The sequence below is a fragment of the Excalfactoria chinensis genome, chromosome 4 (genome assembly GCF_039878825.1).
Source record: "Excalfactoria chinensis isolate bCotChi1 chromosome 4, bCotChi1.hap2, whole genome shotgun sequence".
Classification (NCBI taxonomy): domain Eukaryota; kingdom Metazoa; phylum Chordata; class Aves; order Galliformes; family Phasianidae; genus Excalfactoria; species Excalfactoria chinensis.
This window is the reverse complement of record NC_092828.1, coordinates 17,073,616-17,097,378: the sequence shown is the minus strand read 5'-3', so window position 1 is coordinate 17,097,378 and position 23,763 is coordinate 17,073,616. Positions and strand designations below refer to the sequence as shown.

Sequence of the window (23,763 nt, the reverse complement as noted above, 5' to 3'; positions counted from 1 at the left end):
AATGAAACATCATTCCCTGCTCCTGTTTTTCCCAAGCCAAGTGAACATCACCTTGGGGTTTCCTTGGTTCAGAGCCACTGGCACACTGGAAGGGAGGGGAGAAGAGACTAAAGGGAGAGATAGGATCCCACAAGAGCGACAGTGAGCTGTGTATTTTTCCTATTCCCTACAATTTTTCACTGTCCTCTTAGACCTCTCTTAAGGTGTCAGCACTGAGGGAGGTGAGGCTATGCCCAACCTGGCCAAAGAAGGCAATCAGGTTAGCAAATCATACGCAGATCTCTAAAGTCTTTATCACTTTCCAACCATAACATGAACTGAGCCTGGGCAGGCCTCCTCATCAGGCCAAGCAGATTGCAAAGGCTGAGGGCAAGTACCACACTGCTGGGTCATGGGCTGAGCTGCACCGCTGTCACACACCTGAGGTGGCTCAGCTGGAGAGGAGATACCAAAAGCACTGCATTAAGGCCCCAGCAGGAGAATGCCTGGTGGGAGCTGCCTGTGTTAAGTTCACACTCAGTGAAGAGCGCAATGGCAATCAGTTGTTATCCAGTGCCTGGGGCTATTGCATTAGTCAGTTAAAATGGGGCTTAATGCTTCCCTACTTTACACGTGCATGAATTTTCCCAATGTCAATTATGGTTGTATGTTGCCTAACCAAGGGCAGCATTCGGTCCAGCAGTTGTTTGCATGTCCTGTAATTGATGTTTTTTTGTGTGTTGTGCAAAAAACCCAATCAACTGTGTTGTGTTGGTTGCAAAACATCTTTTCCTGTCATTACCGCTTGTTTATGCCATGGTGATGTCCTTAGACATTAAGCCGTGTAAAAAAGATTGATACACTCCAAAAGTGTAAATGGCAATTAGCTCATTTCATCAGGTGCTGAGTAAGATGGAATGGTTGTGACATTTGAACTCTTGCTTCTCTGTCCTGTTGAAATACTTAGATCTCAGCTGTCACAGTAAATCTGTCTGGGGACAACTCAATGAAAATCAGTATATATCCAATATACCAACATTCAGTTCTCACATTGAAACATTTCCTTCGTAGTAAAATTATAGCTAAGAGATTGTCATCTACAGGATGTTCACCATAGAAGTATCATTAGTGGGTTTACACTTACGGTGTCATGCCTTTGGGTGGAATGGCCTTTAGCTAGAGAACAAGCTACCTGAATGCAAATAAAGGACTTTCTTGGAACCACAGCCCATGGACATGGCCTGTCATTCACTCCCTACTTTGTCTATCAGATATATCCTCACTGATGCACCTTTTCAATAGCGGATTTTTGCTTGGTGCTGTTGGTTTTAAGCTGTCACGAGTGGCACCACGTCAAACTGCACTCACTGCTGCAATAAGAGAGCAGCCTTTCTCAGCAGCACAGACTGAGGCCATTTTGGGGGCCTGACGGACCGCTCACCTCTACTTGGCGAGCTGAAAAAAGAAACATTGGAGAACTCAACCCATGTTTCTGATAGGTAAATATTTATCATGATGGCAACTGTAGCTCAGTTCAGTGCGGTGTTATCAACCGTTTGGAGCAGGGGAAGTGAATGTGAAGCTTCAGCAGAGGGCTAACAAGACTGGGAGCACCAGAAGGAGCTGTGACCATCATCACGGTTAAGTCATAAACAGAGAGGAAGCAGACAGATTCCGGTTGTAGAAACAGGACCAACCCAGCAATTAGCTGAAGCATTATTTTGAACATTTTAAAGGCTTCAGCGTGTATCTGTTGTTAAATACCGATAGGCGTCGCTGAACTTTGCCCTGCGTAGCTCTGCAGAGGGTTTGGAAACTGAGATGGATGGCACAATCTCTGTTTCCTGGACGTGCTTTGATTCATGATGGACAGTGAGTCACAGACAGTGATGGCACACAGAACTGAAGTATTTCTACATGAGCATAAGAAGCTGTAGGTCTTAAACCACAGGCCTACGGTGCTTGCTGCTTGCATGTTAGAAGAAGACAGTTTACACTGTGTTGCACAGCTATTTGTGTTATATCAGCACCCTCATTTTCCTGCACCTTCCATGATATGTCTACAAACAGATATGAAAATCTTCTCTTTTTTTTTTTGGAATTTCTCTTTATTTTTACATTCAATGCATGAGGACAGACAAGATGAGCGCTCATGACAAAGTATAAAGCCGCACGCTGTCCCCAAGACAGTAAAAGACAAAACGTCTAAAAGTTTTAAAAAAAAGCACTTTAGAAATCCTGTATTTCCAAAAGTCCTCATTGCAGAAAACTCAAATCTGTTAGAAAAGTGGAGTCCTGCATCCTTGTGCACGAAGCCACGTTATGAAAACACACCGGTGTTTTTCATCTTTATTTTAGGAGATCTGTCTCTGCGTTGCTAACAACCTTTGCGTAACCTATTGGTGGAGCCAGCGGCCTCCGTAAGACACAGTATGCACAGTTACAAACAACGTTAAAAGTTATATTACAAAATATACAGTAGTTCCTTTTTACATTTTTATAGATAACCATGGTGTGGTTTTCATATACGTACATACAACACAATCACGAGCCTTTTTCTGTATAACTTATGAAAAGTTCTGTACACTCAAATAATTATAAATAAAGTGTAAATAGTTCTTGCTAAGTGTAGGAGGGATGTTTGTTTCCCAGGGCATGTTGTGCTGTCGTGTCTGCTTTGGAACCTGCCTAAAACAACAGCACAATATGGCCTGAGGTTCACCAGCAAGGAGAGCGGAGGGGACAAACTCAATACACCGCAGGGGAAAAGTTACCAGGAGGAACATGAAGTACGGATATGTCTGACTTGAATTTTTCACCCCTATCCTTCTGTAAGAACTGCTTTTCCTCTGATGTTTTGCTGAGAGTTACTATCACTGTGTTACTATCACCGTGTTACTGTCACTGTGCTCGACAGCTTTACTTCAAGATGCAAAATAAGGTGCACGTTAAGAAATGAGTATGAGTAGATGGAAATGTTTCCTGTTTCAATGAACGGTCCATGGAAATTCAAGATACCTTTGAAAGAATTCTGGATTTTTCACCTGTTTTTTCTTTTTTTCTGTCCAATCAGAGCATGGGAAATGGAACTTCAAGAAACACGGAATGTGAAAGAATCCAGAACCGTGACAATAAAATGAAGAACAATTACTAAAGACAATTCCACTCTGAAAATGAAATGCTGACAAAATTCTGTTTGAACTATATGGAGAAAAAGTAAATTCAAAACAGAATAGTTGGGTAGAACTCAGTTCTCTGTTACTAAACCCACCAAGAGCAGAACTACACCAAAATCAAATTCAAAAATTCACTCTGGTGTTTTATCCCTGGGCTCATTACTGCCGAAACAAGTTGCAATCTCAGTATGAATACAATTTGCAAACATGTTTTAGGCAGCTTAGTTTGCTATTTTCAATGCGAGCTTAAAAAAGCAGATGAAAAGGTTTTCCCTTCTAAAAGGTGTCTGAATGCAGCCCGCTGGTCCCAGTTCTGCAGAAAACTACATACTACTCAGAAGGAAATGTGTCACAGCAGCACTGAGTGGCTATGCTAAACTAAGGGTCCTCTCACTATTTCCATGACAAACTTAATCTACAACTCAGCCATGCAAACTGGCTTCATGTGATACTGATTGGCCTACACTCCGCCACACGATCTTTTTTCCATTAGTGGTTGGACCTCAGGTACTATCCCATGCTCACTCATGTCTGAGTTATTAAAGGCCAGCAGAAGTACTCAATGTGTCTTTGAAATGCTCTTTTTCTGACATTGAAATGATACCTTCTGTCAGTCCGTGATTCAGTGCTGTCTCATAAGCGTTTACTAAATCATCAGTAATGTAAGACCTGAGCACAAGCAGCTTCACACCAGGTGCTTTACTACCTCTGGATTGACCACGTGTGCTATTGACTACACTACCTAAGGATTATATTTGGAATTTGGATTGCTACATACAATTGCCAGTAAAATTCACATTATTTCCAAGGAAGGTGGTTCAGAGCACGTTCAGAGCACTGTCAAGTGGCAGAGTGAACACTCCTTTCTCACCTGTCAATGCAGCTGCATGTCCTGCACTAACCACAGTCTGTTCTCTCTAATGCCAGTCTCTACTGCTATATTTAAAAGCCATCTTGTGGCTCAGTCCCCATTGCAGAGAGATCTCGTGGTGTCAGCCTGGATTTGGGCAGCTCTCTACATGCCTGTGCCAGTCACTTGTCCTCCCTCCTGCACCTTTCCTCTAATTGGGCCAGGACAAGTGCTTATGGGATTACTCAGTGGACAGGATGAGGGAGGACTATCCAGAGAGACAGCCAGCCATGCAACCACACCCTGAGTCCACAAAGCTCTTTCATAGCCACCTGGTGTCTCTAAACCCAGTGTTTAACATTCAGCAGGCAAAGCGATCAGCAATTCATTTTTGGCCTTTAGCTCGAGAAAAGAAAAGACAGCAGCTCCTGCCCTTGGTGTTAAAGGAGACAGAAAGGGCTCTAAATGGGCTTATGCACACCCTTATGCCAGACTAGGACTCCCAGAGCTCCTGAGGTATGTCCCAGCATTTCATTTTCCTCCACACAGACAACAGATTTTGTCCATACTTGGAATATTGCTTTCTATTTTGACCACTGAACATAGGCCAGTGAAAACATTTGGATCCTTTTGGGTTGGTCGGTTTTCTTTTTTACTTTTTTCCTTTTTTTTATTTACAGAACCTTTAGGGTATCATAAAGTAACTTCTACGGAATAAGCCAATAGGCCAGAAAGGCTGTTCTACAAGTGCATTGTTGGGTTGACTGGTTTCTAATTAATCACGCTCCTTTCATCCCTCTTTTCATAGGACTACATCAAAATTTCCTTTGGTTGCTACTGATAGCATTGGATGAATGTACCACGCAGTAGATGCTCTGTAAGCAAATCTGTCTTTAGCTTTTCAACTGATCATAGATTTTCTAGGGACTCTGTCAAGCTTGTCTGACTCCATTCCTTGATGAGTGATATATCACTGGCTGCAGGAACCTAACAAAACATTCACTCTGTTCTCAGTGCATTGTTCAAGGTAGTTTTCAAGAGCCTGACTGTCCTATGCTTTACCTGTGCTATTATGGGTTGATCCGCTACTATAAGGCTGTGTTGTTTGTGCCTGTTTTTTCAACACAAGCTGCAGCTGGAGCCCTTCTTACACCTCTTTCTTCATCAGCCATTGCAATGGTGTTTTCATAAACCTCCATAGTTTTTAGCTGATTATCTTTGGCACCCTCCTGTTCCGCATTGACTTTGCAGCACTTGCAGAATCCGCAGCAATGCTTCCCACAGAAGGCGAGTGAAGACATAATCATATTGTCCCAGGGCTCTAGGGAGTGCATCCAGATGGGTAGGAAATCCCAGTTTTGAAGCTTCTCAGGCAGTGAATGTGGCCGCCTTGTCTGCATAATATTAATTACAATCACAGCAATAAACAGAGCCAAAAGTGGAAGGCAAACACCCAAAAGGACTGGCCAGCCGCACAGTGACAGACCAAATACAAACAAAGGCAAAAGGAAGAAGCAGATGAGAAGATAAAATATAGCAAACCATCTGTACTGGGCTGTTATGTTTCCCAAGGTCTTGCTCATGCGGATTGGCAGCCGGGTAAAAGGCAGCGGGTAAAACAGGATAATCCCAGAGACATTGAAGAAGAAGTGGCACAAGGCAATCTGAAAGCAAAAACATTTGAAAAGTTAATTACCTCAAATGACATTGTGTCCTACCCACACAGTAATAACTTCCAGGGGTACTGACTTCTTATTTTCCCTCCTCTAGGTCCCCACTTTGATCTTTTCTTGTCTGTGCTTCTATTTCACTGCTAGGCCTATCCTAGCATGAAAAAAGGACTTGATAATACCTCATACATTCTAAAGATCAAAGAAGATAAACAGGCCACAGCATCTGGAAGCAAGAGAAGCCCAACAGAGTCAAGATATCTCCCTGCGGATAGAGAAGTTGTAAAATGCAACACTGTACTGAAATACATTGAGTCCATCAGAAATAAAGCTGGTAGAGCAAGCAACTGTCAGGATCCTGAGCAAGGAACTTACAGATATTAGTATAGTATTAGTATTAGATATTAGTAACCTTCAAAGGGTTACTAAGAGAGTTGTCAGATTTGGGCACTGAGTTCCAAGATGTTGAGATTCAATGCTCTGCAGTCAAGTGGCCAATCCTGCTGGATTTCTGCTTGAACTCAATCAGATCAAGCTAAATTTAGGTAAGACTTTACTACATATTTCTATTCAAGGAATGCTTAATAGAAGTTTTTTGTTCTAGTAGTTGAAATTAATGAACCATTCTTAGTACCACACATATAATCAAGATCAATATCCAGGACATATTTGTATCACAACTGATTTTGTCAGGCTTTTATTCGGAAGAGTTGCAACATCTAAATAAATTCAAGGAAGCATTGGTTTATACTGACCTGTAATGAATATTTTAATGTACTCCCTGGGCTTGCTAAAGCTGCAAGTATAGCTGTTGTGGTTGTGCCAATGTTAGCTCCTAGGGTGAGGGGATAAGAACGCTCAATGCTTATAACACCGATGCCTAGAAGAAAAGAAATAGCATTAAGCAGTTTTAGAATGATGAAGAAGATAAAATGTGGGGATGAAGAATAAAATACTGGCAGCTTACCAACAAGAGGTGTAATAGCAGATGTGAAGACAGAACTACTTTGAACAACGAAGGTCATGCCAGCTCCTGCAAGCATAGCCAGGTATCCAGCCAGCCAAGTAAAAGGAAACGGGAAATCTAGAAAAATAGAGGGAGGACAATGCCTTTAGAATAACAGAACATTCCACACAAAGTCACGTAACAGAGAAAACCCTCATAAGCATTTTGAATGTATATATATTGTTTGCATATTGTCTAAAACAAAACTGGAGGTCAGAGTCAGTTCTACGACTCTAATTTGCGCTGTCACTTGTACTGTCTCCAGCTTTCCACCACTGGACACACTGTGAGATGGACGTTAGCCTAGGTAGACCTTTGTCCTGACCCAGAACAGTGTGTGTGCTGTAATACAATTAGGTGCCAGACATGTTTCCACTGAGCTCAACTCAACACCTCCTAACTGTCTAGAGTTTCCTGGTTTTGGCAACCAGGCATTTGCTATGTAGATGCGATCTTCAAAAGGCTCTGAAGACCACCATGATAAAATTATAAGGCTCCTAACTAGTTGCAAGCTGAATACCTCCTAGTAATTCTAGTTACTCTTGCAAAGAAAAGCTAATCACACTAATTAGAGAAACTAAGTGCAATGGTTCCTTGCAGTCTGCAGATTTATGAGTGAGCCAAGAGGTCAGGACTTCAGCTGAGATGACACAGAAACTGCAAGCAAATGATGAATGAACAGTAATTGGCCACTTTCTACTCATTTATTTTGCTTTGGGCAGTGATCTTTGCCCAGGAGAAGGCAGAATGGGGACCACTTTGTTGTCTTCCCCATGGCTGTGAGCCCTCTCACACAATCAGGTGTATGCCAGGACTGCCTTTCCCTGGTGCAGGTCCTGTACTCACCATTCAATGGAAAAATGAAGAAAAGGCAGCCAAGAGGGAAATAAAACAAAACAAAACAAACAGCCTTGTTTGCACACAATGAAAGAAAAAGCAAAAATCACGTGGATAACACAGGGAAAGACAGAAAGTATCAATGAGCAGGGTTGCTTATCTTACTGAGGAGAAGGTTAAAGAATGGAACATGGCAAGTAAGGGAATTAGATCAAATAATCTCTACATACGTTTGTCAGACTTTAAAAGGAACATGCAGACCTTGTGTGCAAGTAGGCAGTCATGATCTCAGCACTTCAGCACTATCTTTTGGGGATATGAAGATTACATTTCTAACAGCTAATGATTACACATCAGAAACAGAGCCTGGACTTTAGCCTCTCTTGCTTTTAATCTGCAGTTCACAAGCACACTGTTCACTAACACATTTCTTTAAGGAAGAAAATAACACACTGAGCTGAAGGAATATTTAGAGGCAACATTTCGGGTCTAATATCATTTTCTTGAAACAGTTCTGCAACAAAACAGGGGATGTCATTGAATGTACCCAGTGCCCTTGCTGTTACTAAGAACAAGCTTCATGGGAAGCAGGTAATTACCGGTGTTGATTGTCTTCTTGATAACACTTGCTACTTGTCCTTTAAGCACAGAGTTTAACAGCTTAACGATCATCACCAAACAGGAGCACAGAACAAGCAGGGACAAAGCCAGAAGGATGAGACCGATGGCAAGATCAGGCAAGTCTGTTTCTGTAAAGAGATGCCGGCCTGCAAAAAAAGAAAAGGAAAAGAATCAGCCTAGTCTCCTTTTTGTTTCTAATGCCAAGGCCAGCTCTGGGTCTCATGCACAGCCTTAAGAAAATGGGACCAGAGCATACATGGCAAAAACTGAAAATACTATCTCCTTAGCTGCACAAAATTTGCCTGAGAGGGGCTCCTACATGACACTTTCATAAATACACAGCAGGCACATCTGCAGAGCAGGCAAAGTCTGGCTGACCACGTGCAGCTTTGAGCATGGAGGGAGTGTACAACCAAATGAGGAAATCGTGATGTGCTCCTCTCTGGGTTGTGGGTCAGCAAAAGATGGCTACGTGCCTGACAACAGCTGTCGAAATTCCTGAACAGCACACCTGGATGGAGATATCCAAGCAATGCTACAGCAAAGTACCTGTAACTGTAGCACCAAGTCACCTGAATAGCCAGGGTGACGTGATACTGAAGACCTCAATTACTGATACTAAGGGGCATGGAAAGAGATCCATGTACTGCCAGATACAGTGATGATGCTGGTAACTCCAGCTGTATAACAGAGCACAAGCTGTTTTGACTGCAGTGGTAGAAGTATCCTGTCTACACATACAGGTGAGTGCCTCTTGATACACCTCTAAAGTGGTCTGTTAACACCATCAGAACAATATGTATCTCTGTAACGACATGATATCAAAGGCAAAATGGTTCCACTACTTACATTTAGTGATATATTCTGTTTCAGATATGTTTTTCAAGGTCCACGTCACGTTTCCTTCTGACCAGCAAAGTTCAGGAGAGGTGCAGTTCTCCGGAGGCGGAATTGTGACATTCTGCAGTGTCTAAAGATTGCCAGAGAAAGCAGCTGTTTCAGGCAACTACAGTGTTTGTGAAGAGCTCATACTAAGTTTTTTACTGCAACCAAGAATTTATCAACTAAAGGCAGATTTGTAAGCTGGAGCGTAACTCGTGTGCACCCCATTAATGGCATGGAAGATTTTATTGTATTCTCCGAATAACCAGCTGTGCTTTCACTCAAGTCATTCAACGCAACTTTTAAAGGTGAAAATATTTCCCAGACCTTCTGTATCATTACAACCGTAGCACCACTTTGTCAGGAACTAAGAACCTTAATAACTGATCTCAGGGTTCGTGGAAAGAAATTCACATCAGGCTGCAGGTGGCAGACAAAGGCATTCCTTTCCAGTCAGTGCCACAGCTTCCTTGGATCAAAGTAATTTCTACCTCTTTACTGTCAGCAGTTAATTGGCTGTGGAGTCTCCTCCTTGGAGATCCTTAAAAGCTACCTGGATGTGGTTCTGGGCACCCTGCTCGGAGTATCCCTGCTGGAGCAGGGGTTGGAAGAAATGGTCCCTGCCCACCTCAGCCATTTGGTGATTCTGAGGTTCGGAAATGGTCTGATGAGCATTGCACAGGACTGTGACTCACACTATGATACTAGTGCAGTATCTGCTGCTGAATGAGCACAGGTTGGTCACAACACCTTTGTGCGCCTCTGTTTTCCCATCTGTAGAAACAGAGACACAGAGGTGCAGCTCCTACTTTATTTTCTAAAGCTCAAAGATTACCTAAGAGCTAAGCGTTTTCATTATGATTACTACTAGTATTATTGACTTGAACATGAATTTCTCTATAAAATACAACCTTGCTTACAGGAGCTCCAGCTGATAGCCCAGATGACACTAAGTCCACAAGTCCTTATGTAGATTAAGAAACAGTTCCGTGACTGAACTGTATTTCCCCATATCAATGTAGCTAACAGCAAAATGGACTCTGAACTACACACTGCCAAACAGGAGCTATCTGTAAGATATGTTGGAGTGATACTCTGATTCAGAAATGGGGAAAGAGAGATCACATCAGATCCCATTCTGATGCAGCGTTCACATTCCCCCTCCAGCTGATGCAGAACAGCCCAGGATGGACAAAGTCAGGAGTGGCCCCATGTCAGGGAGCACCTAGACTCCAGCCTGCTGAAAACATCAGCCAATATAGTCACAACACATTTATCTGAAATTCTTCCAGAGAACGTGATATCAAAGCAGCTTCATCAGACTGAAATGCTTGTCCTCATCTTTTGCTTTAAATGCACCCAGTCTGCAAACATTCCTCCTTAATGTAAATCCGTTTAAATATTTTTGCCAGAAATTAGGTTAACTTGCTAGGAATGCAAATCAGTTATATATCTTCCTCTTCACCAGCCAAGCTCAGTTCAAACTTGTAGGGGTTTCATGTATCTTTGTAATCTGACTGTACACTGGGGCAGTAGTTACATAGAACACAGTCTCCTACAGAAGAATTATCTGTGTTGAAATGCAACCTTCAGTCTATGTTCCCTGTGCCATCACTTGCCTTCTTAGAGTGGGAGGACTGCAGGAGGCCAGGGTTCCAGCCTTGCTGAACTTGGTGCAGGGCAACCAAGAGCTGCCAGGGGGCTGGAAGCAGCAGGCCTGCCCCAGCCTCTGCCTTAACTGAGATTAAAGACCCAGCCCGTCAGCAGGGTAACCCGAGCGGAGTTTCACATTAGCATGGCTCTGCTCCTACCACTATCTCCCACAGCTAGCATTTCACTGACCATCCAGATAGTCATTCAATAGGAGCTGGTCTCCTCTGAAAATGCAAGCTCTGAATTTTAATCTCTGCTACGTGTCCTCAATTATCTTCTACATTACGACTTCAGGAGTTTTTTACACACACTTACAAGTAAAGGTCCAAGAGAATTCTCCAATTGTTAGTTCAGCTGAACAACATAACTCAAACACAGCTCCATGGCCAACCCAAGTACTCACTGGTGTCACCCTGGGCAACAACTTCCTTCACACTATAGTGTTGCTACCCAGGTGAAGAACAAACGATATTAGCTCCAGAGAGGCTTTGTCTGAGGGCAGTTTTCCAAGAAAGCTGAACCAACCAACTGTAAGCAGATTACTCTAGCACGTATTAGACTAGGTGCTTAGATTGGATAAGATGGTGGCCAAAAAAAAGAGTTTCTTGGGCCTCCACTGCAAATTTTTTCCACTCTCAGGGAGCTGATAGAAGTACCAAGTTTAAAGGTATTCAACTGTGAAAGAAGTGAAAGGCTTGGCTCCAAACCACGAGTCCTGACAAGCAGGACCCTGCATGGTACAGTCCCTAAAGCAACCAAGTCAAGCTCACTACTGGAATGACATGTTTGGTTTAAGTGATGCAAAAGCTAGATTATATTGTGTTCATTCTTCTGCTGCAACAAATACTCATTTAAAAATCTAATTTCACATTAGTATGATAAGAAGTGTCAGCTACGGATCAGTAATAGCTTTCCTAGGGAGCCTGACAACTAATTTAACATAATACTCACCACATTGGTTTCAGTTACACACCAAATCTTTACCAGGCTTTTGTTTTTTGCTGATTCGTCATTGGTAGCGATTGCATTTATTACAGATTTATCAAGCTTTAAGAAAAGAACAACAAACAGCATTATTTCAACTTGCATCACACACTTTTGTTCAGCTCGACTCAAATAATAACTTTCTTTGGAAGCTGAACCATTTAAAGCTTCCATGATGATCCCTAACACTGGAGCTGCTGCCCGACAGGGAGGAGGGGCTTTACTCCCAGAGAAGCTTAAATTCTACACACACACATGCTGTGTCTCATTCTGCCCAAACCACCCCCACTCATATCTCAGCTGTTTTATTCAAGCAGCTACACTGATGTAACTGCCTAAACATGTTTACTTCCATTTTAGGAGCTGCATGCAATTCATCTGGCCTCCAGCTGCTCCTCCAGTGGTGTTTAAGTTTCCCATAATCTATATTATTTCTTCAGATCTTCTTGATTATTTCTGCAGATCGTTTGGATGTGCCAGATTGCCTCAAGTAGCACTGTCTGCCAGTGTCTACGCAATAATTCTGACACTCTGTCCATCTCATGTGTCACCTGCCTTCCCAGCCTTCCTAGCTAGGCCTGTCCTCATTAAGGTGAAATGTGGAGGAAATAGAAATGGGAAATATGGAGCTGGGGCTCTCTGTGTAACAGCTTAATTTAAGAGCTAAAGATCTTACCTCAATGATGAGCTTTGTAAAAGGGTCTGTGATGACTTTTAGTAGCTCAGGGGCATCTTCACCACTTTCAAGATGAAAGGACTCAACTATAACGTTGGTGAGATGGTAAAGATAGCCAGTAATGACTTCAATGGGCAACAATGCAAACACAGCAAGCCAGTTAAAGAAATCATGAATTGTTGCCCCAGCAAAGGCCCTACAAGAAATTAAAAAAAGAGCTGCTTTTAATTAAACAATATGTGCACAATTTCCATTTAAATATGAAATCATAAAAGTGGAGATGAAGCCAATTTCAAGACAGGCATTATTTCATTTCTAAGGTCCCAGAAGGTGGCAGTTTTATTACAGAGCTCCCCATATTCTCCACACCGTTGACCAAGCAAAAGAGTTGGCTAAGGTCACTGAAACAAGAAAAAACTAGGAGAGACAAGTGATCCTTAACACAAGGCTGCTAACAGAGCTCAACTGAAGAAAGAAGTGGCTGTATAGCCTACATTCTTTGCCTCTCACCTATTCTTTTTTTTTTTTTTTTTTACTTTTTTGATCCTGAAACAGGATTTGCCTCCAGGACCTATTCTACCTGACTCATGTAGAAGTGGCTGTTTGCAGCCCTCTCACACATTCTTGCAAACTGCAGGTTTGTCCTCCCAGTTTCTCCTCCACAACCTGAAGAGCCGCAACTGTTTCCTCAAGGGCGCTCTTTCCCACGTTCCTAATAGCTGTTTCCTAACAGCTGTTTCCTAATAGCTCTTAATTCTGTGCAATCTGCCTATATTTGTTTTAAAATATAACTCCTTAAATTAAGCATTGTAAAGGAAGAAAATGTGGAGGAAATATTCCTAGAAATGGTAAACCTGCGATTTATGTTCCAAATTGCTCGAGAGGAAATTAAGTGGAACATGCAAAGTAGGACAGCAAAAGTAAGTGACTGTTAAAGGCTACAATGAAAATCAACTTATTTACACTTTTTTTACTTGGCCCAAAACAAATAGGCTACTTTGTCCCTGGAGTTTAAGTCTAACACAACCAAAGATAGCAAATCTTGTAGAAGTATGCTTTGGTATTTCATATGTTCCATATGTCATAAATGATAAGGTACCAAAGTCTCATAACCCTCCCAAGTTTACTGCCATGAACTCTCTCAAGGATAACTCCAAGTGGCAGACTTGTCATAATTTGACAGCCAAAACACATCATATTTTCTATGGTTACCATCTTTTGTTTATTGTAGATTCCGAAACCTTGAACGCTGATGTCTCTCTTACGTAGAAGAGATCAAAATAGCCTAATATCCATCTACTAACTCCTATAATTAAGAGATAATCAAAGGTGGGTGATGTCATGGAGGCTGTCTGAATCTTAATCCTTGTGTAAGATCCTATTAAAAATGGAGGACTTTTATAAAACCACAAAAAATTGAAGGGACACAATGCGCTTTTCTTCAAGTACGTGTAACCATACACCCAGATATACTACTTTGGCCACGGCAGGAATGATGACAGCTTACAATTTGCTATTTGCTGAAAGAATGTTACAGAATTGACTCTGTTACTTCCTTATGACAAAGAAAAACAGGATTTATTTATTTATTTATTTTAATCTCCACTGAGATTTAGAGGTCATAAAAGTTGCTTTAGAAGTTTGTTTGCAGCTTTCATAACCAGGCATTCAACTTCTGGACAGTAGAAGGATTGAATGGCTGTAGTAGTGACAGGCAATACAGAAGAAAACTTACTAAGAAGGAAGAAAAGCAACTTTTCAGATCTAATGTTTAAGTACAATACCTTCTAAATTCATTCCTGTCCCCGGCTTGCATGAGCGCCACAATTGTGTTTGTAACTGAGGTGCCAATGTTTGCCCCCATAATGATAGGGATAGCTGATTGTACAGTCAGCACTAGAAAGTAGAAAATGAAGCATTGAATGAAAAAAATGAGATCATCTGTGAGCTATTTGGTCCAGTAAAAATTAACCTATATTAAGACCACAGGGACAGACTTCGTTCAGTGTCAATGGAACAAGGGACTCCAGATATGTTTGCTTTAAACACGCCCCTTGGGAACAAGGCATTCCAACACTCTAGTGATCCCCACTGTAGTCCCTTGTTATCTCCTTTCATCACATATTAGAGGTACAACCATCTCTCCTTCCTTAGGCATAACCCACTTTCTGAAGAATTTTGAAATGTTGCCAGAAACAAAATTCTGTAACTGGTTAACACAAGAAAGGTATGTGGATACCTCCGAAGTTAGTGCATTCAATGCCAGCGCTTACATTGACTTTCACTGCAGTTATGAATATTACTTCACTGTTTTCTACAGCGCATTAACTTTTTTTCTCTTCTTTTTAAATAACAAGTGCAACAGAAGTGAAAGTCTTTTCCTGCAGTCCCTACTCTTAAATCCAATGCTTCTACAACTTCAACACAGGTGGGAACAATTGTATGCTGCACCGAGATTTGTGGGTGATCTCCAGGAAGATACTGCAAGGAGACTTACGTGTAGAGGACACCATGCTGACAATGATGGATGAAGAAGTGCTGGAGCTCTGGACCATCACAGTCACCAGAACTCCTATCACCAGCCCCGCAACAGGATTAGAGAGCACTGAATCATCTTTAAAAATGTCCCCTGCTGCTTTACCTATCAAAACATATTCTCAGTGAGAGGAGTATAAGGCCAAGTCAATACAAATTAGCAGAGCATTTAATTAAAGACCATTCAACCATTTAACATGATACATATGCATCCATGCTTGCAAGCAGAAAAAATGTACAAGGTGATGTAGCCCAGGGAACCAAATTCAGGTTCTGAAGTCTCAGTTTATCAGTTATATGCCTGATATTCTCTCATTTCAGTGACTAAATAAGTTCCAGTGAATTCTGCAGAGAACCATACAAAACTAGCAAAGGAGTAAAGACTATTGAGTAAAAGAGCATATATGCATAGATTTAAATGCTGTTACTGCTTTTATGACTTTTGGTTACCATGTCAAGAAAAGTTGCTTTAATAATTCCAAGTAATACTGTTCCTGTAGCTTTCTAGGTTGCCAAAAATCCAGAAAAAAATTCTACAGGAGCTCACATATTTATTTGATAACCATTTCTGAATCCATGAGTCCAATCCAACCCTTAGAGAAAGGTAAATGTAAAATTATATTTCAACAGTTTTCATCTTGGAATGATTTAGGGGACATTTCAGTGCTGAATGCTTCTGTCACTAAAGTAACAGAGCTTCCTAAGAAACTGACATCGGTCTCTACATCAACAGCTCTTTGGAAACTTAGAAACAAAGGTCCTTTCACACAGAGGAAGGTCAGTCTCCATGTAGAGATACTTCCTTCTACAGGTCTGCATATAAATCTGTGGCATATACTCTTTAAGAGTGATACTTGCAGTTTGGTGATTCAGATGAGATCTACTGCCTTATTCTTGATACTTTAAATGCATTTTCATACCTCCTACTAGTTGAAAAGCAGAGCTCAGTACATCCAGAGAACACACGAACAAGTAGAGTAATCCAAGCAGCATAATAAACTTTCCTATCCCATAGAGTACACGAATGATTTTTCCTTTTCTATCCAGATCTGCAAAACAAACACATTATGCATAAAGAAACTTTTATTTTTCTGGTGTTCTCTCCATAACAGTTTAGTGCAGAAGAAGAGGCTACGGAGCTAAATACAGTGTTGTGACCCTTGCATGTAATTAAACCCAAAAGTGCTCTTCTTAATTCAAATTTTAACTGCAGAAGGAGGCAGTTCATTTTCCTAATGAAGTCTTAGACTGACACTTAGTTTTACACATTCATCTTACTGAATAAAGGTTCAATATGAACCTGAAATAAGATCACGCTACTTTTGGACTGTTTTCCGTATATCCCCTTGTGCTTTACAGAGGGTAAGCAGTACAGTTTGCAATTCCTTCTTAGCAGTCTGAATGTCGTATCTCAGCTTCACCACTGAGGAACGTGAGAGAAAGTGTAAAGTCCACATATGAAAACTGCTCACATCCTAAATTCAGACATCAGAAACGATGGAAAAAATAAGTGCAAGTAACTAATTTACTGAGAAATGTCTACCTGACCACTTGACTCCAGTGTCCTGCAGTTCTGGCAGAGCCCATGGGTCTTCTTCTTGCCTTGTCTCATCTATCAATGCTATTGTGGAAAATGCAGGTTGAATTTCCACTTTGTTTCCAAGTGAAGACACGTTGCCTGATGAAACAGAATATTAAAAATGTTTTAATTTCTTCATCTCTTCTCCAAGGAGACTCAAACATACATATTTCCATAACCTGAAGGTCAACACACATTACCTTTATGATTTTCTCCTTCTTTTCCAGGCATGTTCTGGTTTTGTTTGGAGGAATCACCAATATAATTATTGGTTTCAGGCTTGTCTACCTCAGGCCAAGGAGCCATGATCTGCGACTAACAAAGTAGAGCTGATTAAAATTTGTGTGCAGTCAACAAAAACATCTTAGAACAAAGTATGCGAAAAACACGATTAAAAGAGATTGAATGGAAGCAACTTGTCCTCAAACACAGATTTTCAATAATCTTTCTGAATTATTCCTTTATTTGTGAAATGGTCACCTTAATTACTTTTGAAATCACACTGCTGATTTCATTTGCACATTTTACAAGATTAAATATATATATGCATTAAATATTATATATATAATTTTGTAAACATGATGTAAATATATACTTAATGTATATATATTTAATTTTGTAAATTGTGCAAATGAAATCAACAGTGTGATTTCATATATATATATGTATATCCGTATTCTTATATATATATGTCTGTATTCTTGTTCACTTTCAACTGGCATGAAAGCCAACTTTTCTCTGCTTTCCAAACTTTTAACATTTCTCTAATTCATTTTCTCTTCTTTCAGCAAAAAGCTTTACTTTCTTCCATCTTCAGGTTTTGACTGATTACCAAACTGGTAATTCATTCTTCCCCCACTTTGGGTAGTCACATAGGCTAAAAAAAAATCTTCTTGTTGCCTTCACTGGTTCATTCCTATGGAAGGGTGGATGGCAAAGTGACCAGACAATCTGAAGGAAGACCCAAGCTCCAGAAGCACCAGAGCAATCCCCGCTGAAGGACCAGAGAAGAGCGTCATCAAATAGCAGTGTCCATTTTCAGGTCTGTATTTGCAACTTCAGTTTCAGTCACCTCAAATAGACGCTCTCTGTGAACCACTTCTTTTCTGAAGTGGTCAAACATTTAGCATTCATTGTAATACTGTCCAATAATCAAACATAATCAAAATAAGAAATCATGTGGCCAAATCCCTGCTGGTCTAAGCGAACACAGAGACACAAGAACATGAGACAGCCCAAGGCCAGGCAAAAGCTAAGGAGGGAGATGTTTCTTGTACCAAAACTTGGAAGACCCAAACCATTTACTTCAGCAATGCAGGGAACCAGAGGGGTAGAGATTGCGGGAGGCAAGGCGATCATAGGGCTCCCAGCAATACATGATACATTTTCACATTCCCAGGCCTGTGATACCATTGGTTAGCCCAGCCAACGTGACCCAAAACCCAGTGCAAAGAATGGGAGAAGTGAACCCTACACAAAAAAGTCTCACCATGGGACCTGTTTCTTCCACTCTCTCCACCAGACATGCCTGCTGGCCACCATGTCTTGCACCCACACGGCCAAAACAAAGGTGAGCTCATTTGCCTTTAATATTCCTCATAAACAAAGCACCTGCCCCAAACCTTCAAGGGCAGGTGTCCATATCATACACCCATAAACAAGACTCAGCTGTGGTTAGCAGCCACTCTCAGAGAGTATAATTAATCATTTGTTTAATCATAATCATTTTGGTAGCTGATGTTTTGTCCCTGCCCATGTTAACAGCCACACATCCTACTCCTACAGCTGGGAAGGAAACAGCACGGACAATACTAGCAATATACCACTGCAGCAAAGCAAGTTATTGTTTTCTGCCACTCCCCAGATTAAGAATTTCTACCCTTCCACATTAGCAGGAAAATTATTCTACAGTCTCATTAGCAAAAGATACATTTTTGCACATTTGTTATCAGTGGGCATGAGATCCAGCGCAGTTCCTAAGACACAACAAGATCTCAGAACAGATGGAGGAAAATTGCTCTTGCTTGTTTCAACAAGGCTTTTCATCTGCTTGGAGCAAATTCTGGTATTTTCATCCATGCCAGAACAACCTCCAAGCCCCACCTGTGCCAGAACACCTCAGTCTTGTCAAACAAGTTTCAGTTATACACATTCAGCATTCAAGGAGATCTGAAAAAGCATAACTGCTCAGCACAAATGCTCCTTCAGTGAAATGCAATCAGGAAAATGCCTTGGAAATTGAGGTTCAAAGTTGTATTGCCAACGTACTCCTTGCCACGGAGAAGTACTGGATAGCGCCAGTCCAGGAGGTCATCAGTATTTTTACAGCTCTTTTGTTACCTTTGGTATGGAAATGAAAGATTCAGCCTGCGTTACTGGAGTATGGAAACTGAATCGATGCATTTCTTACAGAAACTGGAGCTTGAAAACTCTGGCACAAAAGCAACCTGTGGTTTTCCTACATAAACTCTTCCAGTTCAAGAACTCAGCAAGGCATCTGAATAAACATCACTCATGTTCCTGAGGTGCTCAGGATTCCACAGGTACGTCATGCATTATTATTGTTTTTGTTTTATATGATTAAATACCTGAGAATGAGAATTGAGCGCCTCTGTGGTAGAAGTTTTTTTTATTATTACGTTCATAAAATTATTCATATGAGTCCTGGCCAAGCTCTGATTTGTTAAGGTAGACTTGAGTACTGGACACCCTAACAACATTTGCCTTGTGTGGCTGGGCTTGCAGTGGTGTTTCTTGTACCCCAATTCCATGTGACTGCTATCAGGACGGACAAAAGCAGACCCACACAGATCCTTGAAGCGCCACCCAGACTGTCAGCTTTCTCCAGATCCCAGCTCTTGTTAAATGAAACAGTGGAGAAGATAACTTATAGCTGATAACTTAAGGCTGATAACTTACACCTGATACTGCGGTTGTCAGAGTCCTCGCCACAGCAACTTACTGTTAATTGATCACTGCACTACAAGGATACAATTTTCCCTTCAAACAACTCTTTCTTGCCCTCAATACAAATGTTAATGTCTTGAGAAAAACATGCAGAAGACAATCCAGATGTTGTGGATGAGCAGAGGGTGATAGGGCTGCCCATATCACTCCCTGCTCCTCGGATTAGTTGACGTCAGCCACAGACCATTGTACACGGTGGATATGAAAACACTAGTAGTGGTTTCCTTTTGAGCACTGATGACAACTGCGAAGGAACATGTTAGAGAATGTGCAGAGGACAGCCCTGTGCCCACACAGACTGCCAGGAGAAGCTCAGCTAGACCCCAGGCACAGGCTGAGTGTGCTGCTCAGTGCTGTGCTGAAACAGGAGCCCCATTCCCCCGGAAAGTGGCAGGTCACAGCACACTATGCATATTGCAAAGGGCTGAAAGCTAATGCTGTGCAGGCTGTAACCCAGCCTGCGCCAACGAGCCGCACGGCAAAGCCTCTCACACCACGGCACAGCAGGTATAGTCTTTCCTCTCCTTCGGAAAATGCTAACTGCATGTGACGTCCTTTCTGGCTGTAAGGGAAACTGAAACCTCCCGCTCCTCAGGGGGAGATCAGCACAAACGGAGGGAACAAATGCTGCAAGAAAATGTGAGAGGTATGAAGTCAGAGCCATGTTATCTCCCTCACTGCTGCATGCCAGAGTTAAAGTCCAGGGAAGGAGAGGAGCGACACTTGGTGTCACACAACACCCTCGCTGCTGTCCCTGGCCACTGCACAGCTGTGACAGTGCTGCTGCTGCTGCTGTAGGGCTCCGTGTCAGTGTTATTCTGCCTTAAAGCAGCAACAGCAACAAATCTGTTTCTTTTGACGGACTTAACGCAGAGAATATGAAGTTCCATTTGCACATGCCTAGACGGTATTGTTTGTACCTCTCCACCCGTGACCATCCAGTGAAAGGGCAGGTTGTGCCCGAAGTGAGCTGTGAGCCTGGAACATATCACACCTGACAGGAACAGACCCAACCAAATCAAGGTTTTTCTGGGGAAATAAAAAATTCCCAGGTTGCTTATGAAGCTCCAAATCAAATTTTGGCTTCGGCCAGACTCTCTACACTTCTCCTCTCTTCTCCCAGCCTTCCCACAAACACATTCCACTTTTTGCCATCCAGACCATGCTACAGTTTTTATGCTGAAAAGGCATTTACCAGATAATCTGAGAGCCAGTGCTATGAGTTAGTCAAGATCGTTATTTGCTACACGTATTTTATAGCAGTAAATACATAGCTACACAGCAATCCTTATGTACAGTTGGAAGAAATACAGCTTTTCCTCAAAATGCATCATCATCTCAGGCAGAGAAGCAGATTATATTGAGATGGGGAGGGAAAGACCTTAGCCAGCACAAATTACTTTAGTTTCTTTACATTACTTGACAGTTCTACCCAAGAGCCCATTGCAGCCACAAAGCCCCAAGTGCAGCAGAAGAGAAAACCGGGTAAACAAATACCAGATAGGATCCAGCCTCAGAGCAAACCTCATCTCTGCCCTGGCACCTCCACAGGGCTTTTTCTCTGAATAAGACAGCAGGCTCACCCACTGTGTGAGCTTTCAACTAATGTAGAAGCAATCGAGGAAAAAAAGAAAGGATGTGTGAAAGCTGGGGAAAAAAAGACAGCACTGTACTCACTGCTTATTCCTACACAGCCCTGACTTTTTGTCTCACATCCAACACGTGGCAAAGCTAAATAAAGAGAAAACTAAGAAGAAAACTAATGCCTAAACTAGTGCAGGGAGAAAACAAATCCCAAACGTTAATTTTAGCAGTTACAACCAAGCAAAGCACCAAACAATGCCACTTAACAGCCAGAACAGAGAAACTTCAGTGACCTGCTTGAAACGCCCAGGAGGTATTTACTGAAATCAAACAATTCCTTTTTCTAGAATAAAGCAACAACAACGACAGCAAAATGTTCCCAGCAATAAGGAAACCCAACAAGTCACCCCATCCCAAAGACAAAAACACACAGCAAAGATTGGAGAGAGGAAAGAATAATGACATTAAAAGGACTTACTGATCTAATGGAAGAGCTGCTAATAAAAGTTACTGAGAAACCAGCTGATTTCTGTCTACTGTCACATTAGTTGAACTAACTGCATTAGACTAATGTATTCCTTCTACCCCAGTGTATCAAACTGAATTAGCATAAGAAAATGTTTCCGTGGAGAATAGCCTGGCCCTGCCGTAGTGCTGCACACAGACTGCGGCTATCTGCACCAGCACATGGACCGACAGTATTCCATTCCAATGTTTCATTAATCATATCCTGGGCATTTTCCAGTATCCAGTACCACCGTGACTTAAAATCTCACCACTTTTCAATCCAAATAATAGCAAAAACAATAAGATCTCATGTCATAGGTTGTTATTATTTGTGTTTTTGTTTGCTTTGCTTGTGACAGCTGCAAATACACCGGGTCTTTTCCTATGATATTTCATTAAAGCAACTAGTTACTTGCAAACAAAAAGTAGCAGAGTTCGGTTTTAGAATTACACTTTGTTATCACTTCCTTAAGATATAAATGCAGTGAAGGACACAAGCTGAAAATGCTACCAACCGGGTGACATTTCACACGCCCCTCCTGCTCCCTACAGTAGCTCTCTGCTGCCTTTTCCTGAGCTGTGAAAGCAGAGCTGATGATTTATAAGCTAATTAAGTTTAAAAAAATAAAAAATTGGGGGGGAAAAAAAGAAGAAGAAAGAAAGAAAACAAAATAAAATCCACAGCACTCCTTGCTCTTAGTTGGTTTTACTTACCACTTCTTTCTCCCCAGGCAACAGAGTGAACGGACCAACTGGGCAGCCACTGCAACCTGCAATATATATAGACAGGTGTTGAGCAAAGTTTGCTTTCATCATTACGCAGTAACATTTTTACAGTCCGAAGGCAGTGCCTACCTCAGTAATCACGATCAACCCTTTTTCAAAAGGAGTGGGCAGCAACCGAGAGTGATAAAACTACAGGCTATTTCACACTTATCACATTCTAAAAAATGTCCCATCAGCACTTAAGTAAGAGTTACTAATGTGTTCATGTGAGTGCTACGGGACGGTTTGTTCCAGCCGGAGAAATTGCAGTCTGCCCGATCACTCGGTAATCTTTTTTCCAATAGTAATTGTCAAACAATATTTTGCAATCTCAGAAGTCTGTCAAAAGGATGCAGAGAAGTGGCAGTACTGTTATTTGTCCGTTCGGGTGCCTATTAATCTGCCTAGGAACAGAAGTGAAGGGGAATCAGATAAAACGCGGTGTAAGTAGGAAACACGTAAGAACTTCTTTGAGAACAGAGGATGAAATTTCCTTCTTATCAGTGCTCCGTGTTTACGATTAAGGGGAGCTCATTAGCATTTTGGCGATGGTTTTCATTCTGAATGAGTTAAAGATGTAAGGACACCTTTGATAACTGCATTCGGAGCGCTATCAAGGAAGATTACAATAAAGAGATATGTTATCCAATAACTACAGTAAGCTATTACCAAGTAGGCACAAATCACTATTTCACTGACGATTTTAGCGGGGAACTAGAGGGGCTACCTCAGGCACCGTACTTTTATTCCCTCTGAATTTTTCCTGTTTCAGCTGGCAAGCTGTATTGAGAAAGTAAGCTGTAAACCAGCCACTGAATCAGCAGATCTGCTTCGTCTGTGCATATGCAGGGCTATCTCCCTGCAGCTCGGTGACTTAGTAACTGCAAGAAAAATAAAACTCTTGCTTTTTGCACCTTTCTACCTATCAGACACCCAGCCTTTGGAGCTGGGGGCCAGGACCTGATCCTCACATTAGTCTCAGAAATGTGTATGTGTAAGTGGTGGCTGCAAAGCCTCCACAGCCCCATCTGCAGAATCGCAGAGCACCTGCTGGTGTAAAGCCAACCGCTGCCTTGACCCTGATTACAGGTGATGTTGGAGCCCAAGGAGACCTGACCATAGCCTGAAGGGGGAAAAAGTGATAGGAGATGGCCTCAAGGTCTATTTTCATAGGTTCAGTTTTCTTAACAAAACTGTCCTTCAACGCTGTCTATAAAAATAGTTGTTTATGACTGATGACCTCCGTCTCAGAAGCAGCTGAAGCATTTAACTGTGAATCCCTCTAATTCCTGTAAACTGTGGTTTATTCTCCTCTGAGCCACTGTTTGTGAAACCCAGCTCTGATGGTGAGAAGTGATGAGATGCTCACCCTTACAGTGCCAGGCTGTGACGCAGCCAGGGATGGTGATGTCTGAAGGCAGGATTTTTATTCCAAGGCTGTTCCTTTGCTGAGTACAATATTAGGCACTGGCCATGTAAATGTTTTAGGCTG

General features: G+C 41.8%; 1 protein-coding gene across 1 annotated transcript; it reads right to left on the bottom strand.

Annotated features, from left to right (window-relative positions):
* Positions 1-4,769: 4,769 nt before the first annotated feature.
* SLC34A2 (solute carrier family 34 member 2) lies at positions 4,770-22,254 on the bottom strand. The gene is made up of 13 exons (XM_072335877.1): positions 22,221-22,254; positions 16,649-16,763; positions 16,413-16,547; positions 15,790-15,918; positions 14,832-14,975; positions 14,119-14,230; positions 12,335-12,530; positions 11,626-11,721; positions 8,989-9,109; positions 8,118-8,285; positions 6,643-6,759; positions 6,431-6,555; positions 4,770-5,669 (listed from the first exon to the last, which is right to left on the bottom strand). The coding sequence occupies exons 2-13, from the start codon at positions 16,752-16,754 to the stop codon at positions 5,094-5,096; spliced, it is 2,025 nt and encodes a 674-aa protein (XP_072191978.1). The 5' UTR covers positions 16,755-16,763; positions 22,221-22,254; the 3' UTR covers positions 4,770-5,093.
* Positions 22,255-23,763: the final 1,509 nt, after the last annotated feature.